Source organism: Salmo salar, chromosome 05 (genome assembly GCF_965601325.2).
Source record: "Salmo salar chromosome 05, fSalSal1, whole genome shotgun sequence".
NCBI lineage: Eukaryota > Metazoa > Chordata > Actinopteri > Salmoniformes > Salmonidae > Salmo > Salmo salar.
This window is the reverse complement of record NC_138295.1, coordinates 60,984,368-60,998,159: the sequence shown is the minus strand read 5'-3', so window position 1 is coordinate 60,998,159 and position 13,792 is coordinate 60,984,368. Positions and strand designations below refer to the sequence as shown.

Genomic DNA, 13,792 nt, shown 5'->3' with positions numbered 1-13,792 from the left:
TCGACTTGATGATTTTATACTGTAGATGGAGAGGACACTTTTTGTTCTCCCAAAAAGTTAGGAGTAAGTCAGGATGTCAACACCTGTAGGCATATGCTCTGAATGCAGCGCCCTTAACCGCTAAACCACCCCATGCTACGGAAATGAGCACTTTGACATTGGTCCAACTATTTTTTTAACTAAGTGTCACGGTCGTGATAATGGACGGACCAAGGCGCAGCGTGTGTTGAGTTCCACATCTTTATTAAAAGTGAAACTTATCAACAAAAACAAGCAACAAAATGTGAAGTAACGTAGTGCAACAAGCACATACACAAACAATATCCCACAAAAGCAGGTGGGAACAGGGACACCTTAAGTATGATCCCCAATTAGAGACAACGATAATCAGCTGCCTCTAATTGGGAATCATACTCAATCCCAAACATAGAAATGAATCGACTAGAACACCCCCTAGTCACGGCCTGACCTACTACACCATAGAGAACCATGGGCTCTCTATGGTCAGGACGTGACACTAAGCTTATTAACCCATCTGTTAGGTTTCAGAACAGTGCTGGGTATGGAGCTGGGGGCTTTAGATCGAAAGGTGACTGAGGTGTAGTGTCCTACCTTGTAGTTGCGGCAGGTGGGGTTAAAGGCGTTGGTACCGCAGGCAAATAGCGTCTCGTCGTTGCGTGGAACCAGAACTTTGATGTAGTTGTAGCACTCATCCTGTCAAAGGGAAACAGCTGGGTTTCAGGGGACGGCAATGTGACTACTGGCTGCTGGTGTTATCACCCCACCTGCAGTGTCATTGCACAGCTTATTATGCACTGAATGGCATTTTGCTAAGCGCACACACGCATGCACGCACGCACACCCTCTCAGTCATACTCCTGTTCCTATTCTTGTCATTCCCATAATCCCTGTTCTGATCGCTATGGTTTCACTAGAGCACTGGGAGGCTGACGCTGCTTGTGCCAGAGACTGGTTCTGGAACTACAGATACCTGTGGTGCTGATTTTGATAAGCAATCTATGCTATTGTTAGTGCTACCCTCCTACATCACATAAACAGTCGGAGAGCGAAAAACGGAGAGAAAGAAAGAAAGGGAGCGAGATACTCACGCTGTTCTTCCCCCGCACTGTGCATTTATCCACGTCCTTTGTCTTCCAAGTCAATTTCTGCAACACACAGACAGCCAACTGTCAGAGCAAGAACGAGACCCTTTTTTCACCCAGCCATTCAAATGCCATTAGGAGACAGCTGTGATGAAAAAAAGCTTCTGACAAACAAACAATCAGACAGACAAACATCTGAAGCACCTGAGGAGCTGTGTCTAACTTTGTCAGTGTGCAACTAAAGACTATTGTTCCTCTTACAACCCATCTCCCATACAATCCATCACAATCCACCTGTACTTCTTCACAACAAGACATCTCTATGGATAATTCGACCAACAAGAAGATCAAGGAATCAGAAAGGAATCTGCAATGCATTCCTATGGGAAGTAGACTGCCCTGATACTAGCCATCTATGGTCCTCCTGGACGTCCTTATCTCCTAGCATTGGCCCCCCGCTAGAGCGAATAGGAAGAGATCCATCAACTTGTTAACAAGGTCGCCTGGTTGAAGGTGGTTTAATGCACTGCCCACCAGTCCAGATCCACTGTTCCACTGCCGACTGACTGGAAGGGTGATTTACTGACCCCGCTGTCCTCCCTGCAGGAGCGCCAAACTCATCAACACCATAGGGCATGCTGGGAAATAAGATTTCTCCAGAGACTAAAGTGAAATCCCTCTTTTGTCTCAAGACTCAACCGCTACCCTTCTGGGCCTTAAAGTGGAGTGAAATGTTTCCCCCAAGGCTCTTCTCACTTCCCTATTGAAGATCCAATATGATAGGATAAATAGGATAGACGTCAGCAATATGCTAATAGTTCCCCCTAGACCTCTGGCAGAGTGAGGTGGAGTTAGCTATTTATTGCTTATACCCATCCAGGCCTTTGAAATACAGTATCTCTGAGTGGGGGATCATGAAGGGTCTGGTGAGGAGACTGGGGATTAGAACTGAAACTGGGTCATAGAAAAGGAATACATCCATGATGAAGCAGACCCTAGGTTTTCGATTATGACTCAGGCACACACTAATGAGCTCACTGAGACAGATAAGAAGCATGGGAAAGTGAGAAAGCCAGGTTGGTAATATGGCTGATGACCAATGAACTATGTATTATGCAATGCACATATTCTTAGTTCTCCTAACTTCTTTTAAATTACATACATATTCTTCCGACAATTCTCTGCGCTACACATCATTCTTCTCATCTATTTCCACTGCAATCATATACGTCAATAACGTTAGATCTCGTTGATGTTGAGTGGGTCCCTTCTGGGGATGACTCATGCTGTAAATTAATCTAAATACGATAGGCACAAGCAAACACAAACCCAAGCCTTAAAGTGATTTTTATTTAAGTGCAATCGTGTTTGACAAATGGGATTCAGATGGGAGAGAGAGAGCACAACACTTCAAAACCAGGAGTGCACGACATGACTTCTATTGGATATCTGTCTGAAGTGAAATGGCTTCGTATCTGCATGAATGAAGAGATCGGCTGAGTAAGAAGAAAACAACACAAATAAACTATATTTAAAAGAGGAGCAGAAAAGTAGGAGCCATTGAACTACCAGTAATGCTCTTATGTCCAGCCAGCTGCAATGATACACTAGTCTATGACCCATGAGGTCATGACTCATGTAAACGATGTGTTTGTGAGACAACATAAGGCTTACCTGTTGTGGGACGATCTGCTCAGAGGAGGCACTGAGACTGATAGCAAACACATGATCCCTGTAAGAGGTCAAAGGTCAGAAAACATTTGAAGATGTCTCCTCTCTGCCCTGAAACCCAACCCAACCCCACCACACCACACCCAAGCTGCCTGTTCTTAGCCTAAATTAGATTGATTAGGGTCAGTCACACAGCTCTTTAACGCAGGCTTATTGATGTAGAATGACTTCTTGCTGAGCCTGAGGAACCTTTTACATAATGAACCTACTGTATGACAATATGAACGTAACGGGAGCTATCCAATACGGTTGACTGATACAATGACAGAAATAATACAAAGGGATTCAATGAAGAGCTGTCAATACAGGGATAATGTAAGGCAGTCCAGTGCATTGAAGTTAAGTGAACAATACTGAGAGGCGTGTTGACTGACCTGGCTGCGATGTAGAGCATGTGGTTGATCCGGAGCATCCTCTGGAAGTCCAGGCCCAGTCGTACTGTATCGTTGTCCGACATGAGGCCCTGGAAGCTTGGGTACAGGTAGGAGTCTGCATGGGGAGGGGGAAAGAGTAGCAAGCTCAGTTCAGTGACAGTGTTCATCTGGGAAAAAACATCTCCATAACGACAAACCAGGCACTAAAGAAATCAAGTGTGTGAATGTGAAAATAGGGTGAATTCAAGCACAAAAATAGAGATTGTTTGAGAGAGCACGAGAGTGCACGAGAGAGAGAGAGCACAGAGGAGAGAGAGAGAGAGAGAGAGAGAGAGAGAGAGAGAGAAAATAGGTTGTTGACTTGATAAAACCCTCTGATTGCAGTATGCTTTCTCAGTTTTTATTTTGTATGCTTTTCCTTTGCCCCACATTTGCTGCAGATGCCCAGATTGCAATTTGTTCTAAATGTCAGGTGGCTGTTAATGTGGGCTATCCCATGACTCTATTCTGTGCTGCTAGAGATAATACACTTAACTGTGTAAATTAAGAGGGGGGAGCGGGAAGCATCTCTAGACCCTAAGTTTAATCACAAGAGCTAGACAAAACAAAAACACTGCAACCACTGGGACATGCTTAAACCACCTGACCAAGTCCTAAAGCAATGGGACTCCCTAAATCTTTCTCAGATTATTACCAGTCCCACAAGGGATGATCCTGATCGGTATCATTCTGGTGTTTTCTGTATTGACCATAGTGATCACTGTTTTACAGCCTGTGTTCGTAATGGCTGCTCAGTGAAACGACCTGTCCTGATTTGTCATAGACACTTGCTAAAAAACATTAATGAGCAAGCCCTCCTTCATGAACTGGCCTCTGTAAAATGGTAAAGAATCAGCTTGATCGAAGACACTTGGAACTTATTTTTTGATATTTTCAGTGGTATTGTTAACAAACCCTCCCCCATAAAGGAAATGAGAATTAAAAACAGGTTCAGCCCCTGGTTCGACAGTGATCTTGCAGAGTTACTCCACCTCAAGAATTGCATTTGGCAAAAGGCTCGGCACACGCATACTCAGGCTGACTGGCTATCGTTCAGGCAAATGAGAAGTAAGTGCACTCAGGCTATCCGGAAGGCCAAAGTTAGTTACGTTAAGGAGCAGTTCTCTCTCTGTGGGTTTAACCCCAAGAAGTTCTGGAAAACGGTTAAAGACCTGGAGAATAAACCCTCCTCCTCACAGCTGCCATTGTCCCTTAATGTTGATGATGTGGTTGTTACTGACAAGAAGCACATGGCACATTAAGTCGGGATTCCTATTTGACTCATCCATGCCTCCTTGCCCGTCCAACATTTCCTCATCTCCCACCCCTTCTAATGCGACTAGCTCTGATACTCCTCCCTCTTTTTCCCCTGCCCCGCTACAAAGTTTCTCCCTGCAGGCGGTCACGAGGTGCTAAAGGAGCTCCTTAAAACCTGTTGGGGCTAGGGGGCAGTATTGAGAATTTTGAAAAAAATATGTGCCCATTTTTAACTGCCACCTACACCAACTCAGAAGCTAGGATATACATATTATTACCAGATTTGGATAGAAAACACTCTGAATTTTCTAAAACTGTTTGAATGGTGTCTGTAAGTATAACAAAACTCATATGGCAGGCAAAAACCTGAGAAAACCTGAGAGAAAAAAAGAATTTTGTGGCTGTACAATTTTTTTTAATCATTGTTTAATAGATACCACAGTGAGAAAGGATTCATTTCGCAACTCCTACGGCTTCCACTAGATGTCAGCGATCTTTATAAAGTTGTTTGAAGCGTCTATGATCAACAGAGACCGGATGACAAGGAAGGGAAGTTGACCTCCCTGGGATGTCGTCACTTCATTATTGGCTGCACCTGCGCAATCATGTGATGCGATACATTTTTCAAATATGTTTTTCAAGACACAGGAGAGGTCGGGTTGAAACATTACTGATGTTTCACGTTAAAAATGGCTCTAAAGATTGACGCTAAACAACGTTTGACATGTTTGAACGAACATAAATAGATTTTTTTTTTTACTTTTCGCCGTGACTCCCCCCCCCCCCCCCCGCGCTACTTTTTAGTAGCCTACCGAAGCGCTAACAACTTGGAGTTATTTGGACATCAATTATGAACTTTGTTGAAAGAAACCACATTTCTTGTGGACATGGGATTCCTGGAAGTGCCAATGGATGAAGATAATCAAAGGTAAGGGATTATTGACAATAGTAATTTTGATATTACATGGTTACAAGATGGTGCTAACCTGTATAGCCTAGCCTATTGTTCTTAGCACAGCACCCGGTTTATTGCAAATTGTGATTTCCCAGTAAAGTTATTTTGAAATCTGGCAATGCAGTAGCATTTACGAAATGTTAAACTATGAATATTTGAATGACAATATTATAATTTACCAATGTTTTCGAATAGTAATTTTGTAATTTGTAACGTTGTTCACCGGAAGCATTTCAGAGAAGAAAAAAATCTGAATTTCACCGCTACTGTAAAATGCTGTTTTTGGATATAAATATGAACTTGATGGAACAAAAAATGCATGTATTGTATAACATAATGTCCTAGGAGTGTCATCTGATGGAGATTGTCAAAGGTTAGTGCATAATTTTAGCTGGTTTCTGCTTTTGGTGACGCCTGACCTTGAATTGAAAATGGATGTTTGTACTTTTGTGGCTATGTACTGTCCTAACATAATCTAACTTTATGCTTTTGCCGTAAAGCCTCTTTGAAAATCGAACAATGTGGTTAGATTAAGGAGATGTTTATCTTTTAAATTGTGTAAAATAGTTGATTGTTTGAGAAATGGAAATTATTAGATTTTTGATGTTTTGAATTTCCAGCCTTGCTAGCAATCCCGTCTCAGGGTTCATTGCTAACCTGTAGCCCCAACAGGTTAAACTTGACCCCAAACAACCATCTGGGTCAGATGGTTTAGACCCTTTCTTCTTTAAGGTTGCTTCCCCTATCATCGCCAAGCCTATCTCCAACCTTTTTAAACCCGTCTCTCCTTTCTGGGGAGGTTCCCATTGCTTGGAAGGCAGCCACGGTTCGTCCTTTATTTAAAGGGGAAGATCAAGCTGAAACTAACTGTTATAGGCCTATTTCTATTTTGCCTTATATATCAAAAGTGTTGGAAAAAAATGGTCAATAATCAACTGACTGGCTTTCTTGATGTCTATAGTATTCCCAGTATGCAATCTGGTTTCCGCTCAGGTTATGGATGTGTCATTGCAACGTTAAAGGTCCTCAATGTTGTCACCATTTCCCTTGATTCTAAGCAATGTTGTGCTTCTATTTTTATTGTCTTGGCCAAAGCTTTTGTTACGGTAGACCATTCCATTCTTGTGGACCGGCTAAGGAGTATTGGTGTCTGAGGGGTCTTTGGCCTGGTTTGCTAATCACCTCTCTCAAAGATTGCAGTGAATAAAGTCAGAACATCTGCTGTCTCAGCCACTGCCTGTCACCAAGGGAGTACCCCAAGGCTCGATCCTAAGCCCCACGCTCTTCTCAATTTACATCAACAACATAGCTCAGGCAGTAGGAATCTCTCGCATCCATTTATATGCAGATGAGACAGTCTTATACTCAGTTGCCCCCCCCCCCCCCCCCGGATGTTGTGTTAAACGCTCTACAACAAAGCTTTTTTAGTATCCAACAAGCTTTCTCTGCCCTTAACCTTGTTCTGAACACCTCCAAAACAAAGGTCATGTGGTTTGGTAAGAAGAATGTCCTTCTCCCCACAGGTGTGATTACTACCTCTGAGGGTTTAGAGCTTGAGGTAGTCACCTCATACAAGTACTTGGGAGTATGGCTAGACGGTACACTGTCGTCCTCTCAGCACATATCAAAGCTGCAGGCTAAAGTTAAATCTAGACTTAGTTTCCTCTATCGTAATCACTCCTCTTTCACCCCAGCTGCCAAACTAAGCCTGATTCATTTGACCATCTTACCCATGCTAGATTACGGAGACATAATTTATAGATCGGCAGGTAAGGAAGCTCTCGAGCGGCTAGATGATCTTTACCATTCAGCCATCAGATTTACCACCAACGCTCCTTATAGGACACATCACTGCACTCTATGCTCCTCTGTAAACTGGTCATCTCTGTATACCTGTCGCAAGACCCACTGGTTGATGCTAATTTATAAAACCCTCTTAGGCCTCACTCCCCCCTATCGGAGATATCTACTGCGGCCCTCATCCTCCACATACAACACCTATTCTGCCAGTCACATTCTGTTAAAGGTCCCCAAAGCACACACTTCCCTGGGTTGCGTCTTTTCAGTTCGCTGCAGCTAGCGACAGGAACGAGCTGCAACAAACACTTAAACTGGACACTTTTATCTCAATTTCTTCATTCAAAGACTCAGTCATGGACACTCTTACTGACAGTTGTGGCTCATTTGCGTGATGTATTGTTGTCCCTACCTTCTTGCCCTTTGTGCTGTTGTCTGTGTCCAATAATGTTTGTACCATGTTTTGTGCCGGTACCATGTTGTTGTCATGTTGTGTTGCTACCATGCGGTGTTGTCATGTGTTGCTGCCATGCTGTGTTGTCTTAGGTCTCTCTTTATGTAGTGTTGTGTTCTCTCTTGTCGTGATGTGTGTTTGGTTCTTTAAAAAAAAAATCCCAGCCCTCTTCCCCGCAGGAGGCCTTTTGCCTTTTGGTAGGCTGTCATTGTGAATAAGAATTCGTTCTTAACGGAGTTGCCTAGTTAAATAAAAATCAATAAAAATCAATTCGTCGAGGCTGGCCTGTAGACCATCTTCTCTCCCATAGTGCTGCATTAACTGCTCAGACCAGGGGTATCAAACATATGGCCTGTGGGTTGGAGGGGGTCCAATCTGGCCCGCTGGTGTTTTGAGTTGGTGTGTGTGTGTGAGTGAGAAACGAACTCAATATACTTTGAAATTACAAAACAAAAATTCTAAACTGTGTACAAATGATGGACCTATATTCATACAATTTCTTGATTATCCAGCTCGCTAATAATCACTAGACAGTCAGGGAGCAATTTCTAGCACATTTTGACAGAAAGGAAATGTAACAAATTATCAGCGCATCCCTCCGGACCTCGATGAAGACAGAATGCGACCCCTGGGAAAAATGAGATCTACACCTCTGGCTTAGGCTTTCCCGTCCAAATTGACCTCTAAAATGGGACACTATCTGAAATTACAATCTCCTCAGGGGAAGCATCTTTCCCCCAACTAAGCAAGACCGGCTCGACTGTTTAAAGATTTTAACTCAGGGGCAATTGGGTCAAGCAGAGCAGTGATTCGCTGTGGGGCAGAAAGGGAGCGGGATAAGTCCACCCGGGCGAACGCTCGCTCGTCCCTGTAATTACTCCTCAGCACATTCACTTCCTTTAAAGTTTTGGCCGCCGCGTCGCCATGGAAACCACTAACCCAGTTCCTCCAATTAGCCTCTGCGAGGGAGATGATTCCGGCGGTGGAGCTGGGCGCTGGATGTATTACCATACATAATGGACATCCTGGGGAGTTGTGAGGGGTTCTGACGCCCAGTCACCTACAGACCTGCTGACAAATGGCCCTCATTACACCTGAGATGGGCTCCACATATAGATCTATTAGCGTGGCTATTTATGCTAACGGCCACGCTGCTCCTCCAGATAGATCAATGAAAGCGCCAGGCCTCAGTCTCTGTCACCTCACAAATAAATGATGGGGCTGTAACCGCCAGGACCTCCTGGCCACACCACTTATTGATCAGGTGCCACTGACGGGCTGTACGTGTGGCCCAATCAGACGCTGTATTATGTCATATAGCTAAAATGTATAGCCATTTTATTCCGATAGTGGCAATTATGTATTTGAAGAAGTCATCCTATTACTGACATAGATCTGTAAGACAACTGACAAAATATGTGTACATACAACTAGACATGATGCTACCCTTTAACGGTACATCAGAACTTCATGCCCCCCTGAACTAAGGAGCAACATTGCATCATGACGGGCTTGCACTCACGTTCTCTCCCCCCAGTGCTGATTGGCACCAGGTCCTGGGGGAAGGGTGTGACTCCAATGGCCAGGTGAGGTAAGAGTGCTGTGAGGACTAGAGCCAGGACCACTGCCAGAAGGGGGAGGGGCCGAGGCGACCCGGGCACCAGCCTCATGTTGGCAGGGGTTTACCACACCTCACCAGAACAGCATGGCCAACAGCAGGCACACCACCACCTGGAAGAGGAGAGAGAGTGAGACACAGGTTAACATAGCTACAAACAAAGTTAGCTGTACCCATATCTGTTAAAACGGTCACAGCAGCATCGGCTTCATAATGCTCACTATAATTCTGCTATCAACTTCTACAGTAGCTGTTGGAACTTTCTGAGTTTGGATGCTAAGCTCTCATTAGCATGCGATGCTCACTGCCAGTGCGGCATTGTGATTGAGTGTTAGCTGAACTGTGATGGCAGCCTGAACACAGAGTGAGAGGGAGAGAGAGGGAGAGCGACAGGAACGGAGAGAGAGGTGAGGCCACAAGGGCCCCTGTCTGGGACACCTGGCTCATTTACTCCCAGCCTTCAGTCTTTCAAAGGTGACTTCACACAATTAACCACCGCCCCCACAGGGGAACGCGGCACCCTCTGTCTGCAACAAGACACCAGGCCCAAGGGGAGGCGACAGGTACTCACTTTCACCTAATATACAAAAACAAAACTATAAATTGTTTGACTAGATGGGAAAAACGAGTGGTTCCTGTAAGAAGGTAACAAGATTCAAGTCTGAGTTTACTCTGCATTATTAATCACTCAGGTAAGCTATGCGTCAGACCTGAATTGTCTCGAAATGCTAATTTCCACATCTGCTTGATTTCTGGGATGAGAGACTGGGACAGATGGATGTGGATTGCGCAGGGATTTGTCCAACTAAATCTCCAGAATGCTGTGACCTGTGTTTTGGCACCAACTTAATAAGGGCAGCGTGTCCTCTAAGGGTTTCAACTCAGCACAGCCCAGATTGATGTACTGCACCAATGCGATCCTGCCACACAGCTTTTAAATGGGGAGCCGAAAATAAAGTCAACAGAGATATGACCTGCCATCAATATTGATAACGGGCTGCCTCATTCTGATTCAGAGGAGACGGTTGCATTTAGCGATGAGGTCAAGCGATGATCACAGTGTCATAAATCGAGGGGAGGCGGTGTCTGCTCCTGTTTACTTCATGAATTACTGCCTCCTGCGTGTCCTGCCTGGGCGATATATGAGGACATTACTCCCGATGGATTAACTCACAGGCTTTTCGGCTTCTCAGAGGAGGTAGACAGCTTGAGCAAACAGGATATGATGCGGTGGCTTCCTGCCTGAGCAGGCCAAACCGCATGTCCCCCCCATTCTAATCTGAATCTATCATTGAAGATCTAAGATCTTTGTAAATGCTCTGATGGTTGAGCAATGCCCTCAAGTTAAAGAGTATGCTCACATTTATACGGATTATGCAAATGCTTGAGGGATCCTGAAATTTTAAAAAAAACTTGGAAAAGACGCAGTTAAAAATATGCTAAATAAACTCAATAAAACTACGAAATTATTTGCATAACTGTCTCTCTGCTCTCATGAATATGCATAGACTAGACCAACGACCAATCATAAACACGTAGCGTGAAAATCAAAAGGTTATGGAGATGGGGCAGAGATCAAATATCGACAAGTGCAGAGGATTTATCCAATGGCTATAAAGCCAGGAAAATGCAAAGATGACTCACAACAAGACAAGCACAGTGCCTGCAGGAGCTTATGCAAGACAGACCAACAGATTCACTGACCCTACAAACCCTCTGAGGCTTCTGGACCTTCCACAGATTTCCACACAAAGGCACTGAGTGGATGAGCTTCTTGGCGTGTTTATCAGCAGCGCCCTGAACAGTTGCGGTTTCCGTTTGTGAAGTTCTCCACATGTTGACGAGCCACACAGCTGGGGATGGATGTGGAGCTTGTGGAAGTGGAAAATGCTATGACGAAATGCCCAACGTAATCCAATTAAATCCTAGCTACAGTAATGTAATATAAACTAGCATAAGTCCCTTTGATCTGCTGCATACACTGTTGTTCTGGGGTTCACTTCGAGAAGGGTGCTGGGGATTTGGCAAGAGGCCTTTATCTAGGGCTTGATGACAGTGACACCCTCCCCATAAACATGTAAACCATGCACCACCCTTTAGGAATTTGTTGCTGTCCGTTTTCTTTATCTAATCAATCGCCTTTTACAGAGTGAATGGAGAGGCAGGCTGATGAGCTGACAGCTGTCGATGGGATATAAGCCACTGCTTATCCCGACCCACACTCTCTCTCTGTGTTCTGTTTTGGATGGGAGGTGTGGGATCGTTTTGTTTTTAATGAACTGGACTTGTCAAGCCATCTGGGAGATACTGGCAGTTGGTCCTCTTTGTAGGGCAAGGAATTGAGGGCCGCACATTGATTATCTGACATTCACTTGGATTAGACCACAGTGCTGGTTCTGTGGTTTGATGAGATGTCTTCAGTCTGGTGGTTTGAGGGCTTTTCACAGCACTGTGTGAAAATGAAACTTAATGATGAGAAAATGGGAGCCTTGATGAGGGGTGGATGAGGCCACGGTGTCATCTTTTAAAAGGATCCATTTTAATTCCTACATAAACCTTAACAAGTCAATCTTTATGACCCAGCCTCAGTTTGGCCAGGGACCACAGTTCCATAAAAAAGACGCAATTAGAATAAATGCCAATTTTATCCTCAATCAACCGCTTTATGCACCTGTCTGCTTCAGGGATGTTTATTTTCTGCCAACACCTGTCGTACAAACTAAATAGAGGCGCATTATCCTAATGCAGACCCACCCCCTCTGATATGCTGTGACCTCACAAACTGAACACCGCTGCCATTTCACTGGGGGGGAGGCGAATTCCTTCACTGTTTTGGATAACAGGGGGATAGCTAGCCAACCCCCCCCCCCCCCACCCCTGTGCCTTGGGACGCCACAGGGCCCCAGAGAAGTAGGAATTGAATGAGTCCACCCCCAGTATACGTGGGCCTACTTAATGAGGGTGCATGTCCCTGGCCTCTGTCATTTCAGACACGATTAGGCACATTACCCCCTGCTCTTCATGGACCATTACCCACCCAGGGCTCTGCTGGGGACTATCACATCACCATGGCGATGAGCAGGGACAGGGGGCCAGATGATCTGCCGCAGAATGTGTGTGTGGTCGGAGTGTGTAGGCCTTTGTCGATGTGTCTACCTCATTTGGGAAAAGGGAACACTGCGATGCCTGTTTAGCTCTCTAACCATGTATCCCCTAGCTATCGTGACTTTTCTCTGGTCTGTTTACTTTCAGTGATCCCACGATTATGACTGTGTAATGGCCATTGTTCTGCTTGATAAAGAACCAGAAAGTCATCCAAGTGCATGGAGTACACAGTACAGCACATTCATTGATCAATAGCAGTTCTGTGTGAAAATCTACAAGTTGATAGAAGACAGATGCTGTTATAATTTCTCATATTATTAGTTACTCAATAGAGTGATTAATGAAATGACAACAGGGTAACTTCACAACTCATAGCTGAGGAAGCACATTGTTTATTCAAGACTGAGGTTACTTCGGGAAATGGCACTCGGTTTTCTTTTCATTCCGACAAAGTTTGACCAACACCTTATACATTTTCTGCTGTGCAAAAACAACTTCATTGGAAGAAAACTCACCCGAGACCCTGCATCTTGTGAGTGACCTTGCGCTACAGAAGATTCCGTTGTTAAGCCTGGGCAGCAACATCCTCACCCTACTCTCTGAGAGTTCATCTGACTGTCGATACCTGAACACTGTCCCATGATGCACCATCACAAGACTGACGATTAGCTGCTGAATAGAGACCGTTTTCTAGTCACTGACAACTCTCCTCTTACCTCGAGACATCCACTCCCCTACAGAGTGCTCAGTGTGGCAGCACTGTATGCAGCTGATCATTCACATACGGTTTTGAGGAAGTGTGATGCTCCTCCTATCACTCTGAATTCTCAACTCTCCGCCTTCTGTAGACTTTGTGTTAGATGCTACTTCTCAACAAGCCCCTCTTCTGCCCGAGGGCCCTTTCAACTCTCTACATGAGCCCCGCAGAAAAAGGAACTTCGCTAATTAGATTTCCAATGGCTAACCACACAGACGCCGCCGAGGCAAATTGGAATTGGGATCAAGGAGCATTGGACAATAATTGGGGAACAGCTCCCGCAGGATACGGAGGAGATTTCTATGGGTGATTTTCAGATGACTACTACATGCTGGTGGTGCTAGGAGTTCATCCTACTGTTGCTCATAAATTAACTTACTGGAGTCTTTGAAAGCACCTCTACAAGTTCAACCACATCCAGCAAGGCCTGCAGGCTTCAGGCCGTTTATAGCCTCTGCTGGTTTAACTACTTTCACAGTAGTTTTAAACACTTCTTTATCAGTTACTTCTGAATTCTACTTTCAGTTGGGGCAGGAGTGCAACAATGTTGGATGTCAGTGTCAGAGTTGCAATATTGGCAGGCTTTGACAGGCCAAGTTCTG

The 13,792-nt window shown here is 44.7% G+C and overlaps 1 protein-coding gene across 2 annotated transcripts in view; it reads right to left on the bottom strand.

Moving 5' to 3' along the window:
• The window catches only part of sema6cb (semaphorin 6Cb), a 122,672-nt gene that overhangs the window by 27,897 nt on the left and 80,983 nt on the right, over positions 1 to 13,792 (bottom strand). For both annotated transcript variants that reach the window (XM_014200836.3, XM_014200832.3), the window contains exons 4-8: positions 9,233 to 9,441; positions 3,209 to 3,323; positions 2,778 to 2,835; positions 1,110 to 1,166; positions 613 to 714 (exon numbers count right to left, since the gene is read on the bottom strand). In XM_014200836.3, coding sequence (XP_014056311.1) covers positions 613 to 714; positions 1,110 to 1,166; positions 2,778 to 2,835; positions 3,209 to 3,323; positions 9,233 to 9,380 — 480 coding nt within the window. In that variant the 5' untranslated portion in view covers positions 9,381 to 9,441. The remainder of the gene's footprint in view (positions 1 to 612; positions 715 to 1,109; positions 1,167 to 2,777; positions 2,836 to 3,208; positions 3,324 to 9,232; positions 9,442 to 13,792) is intronic.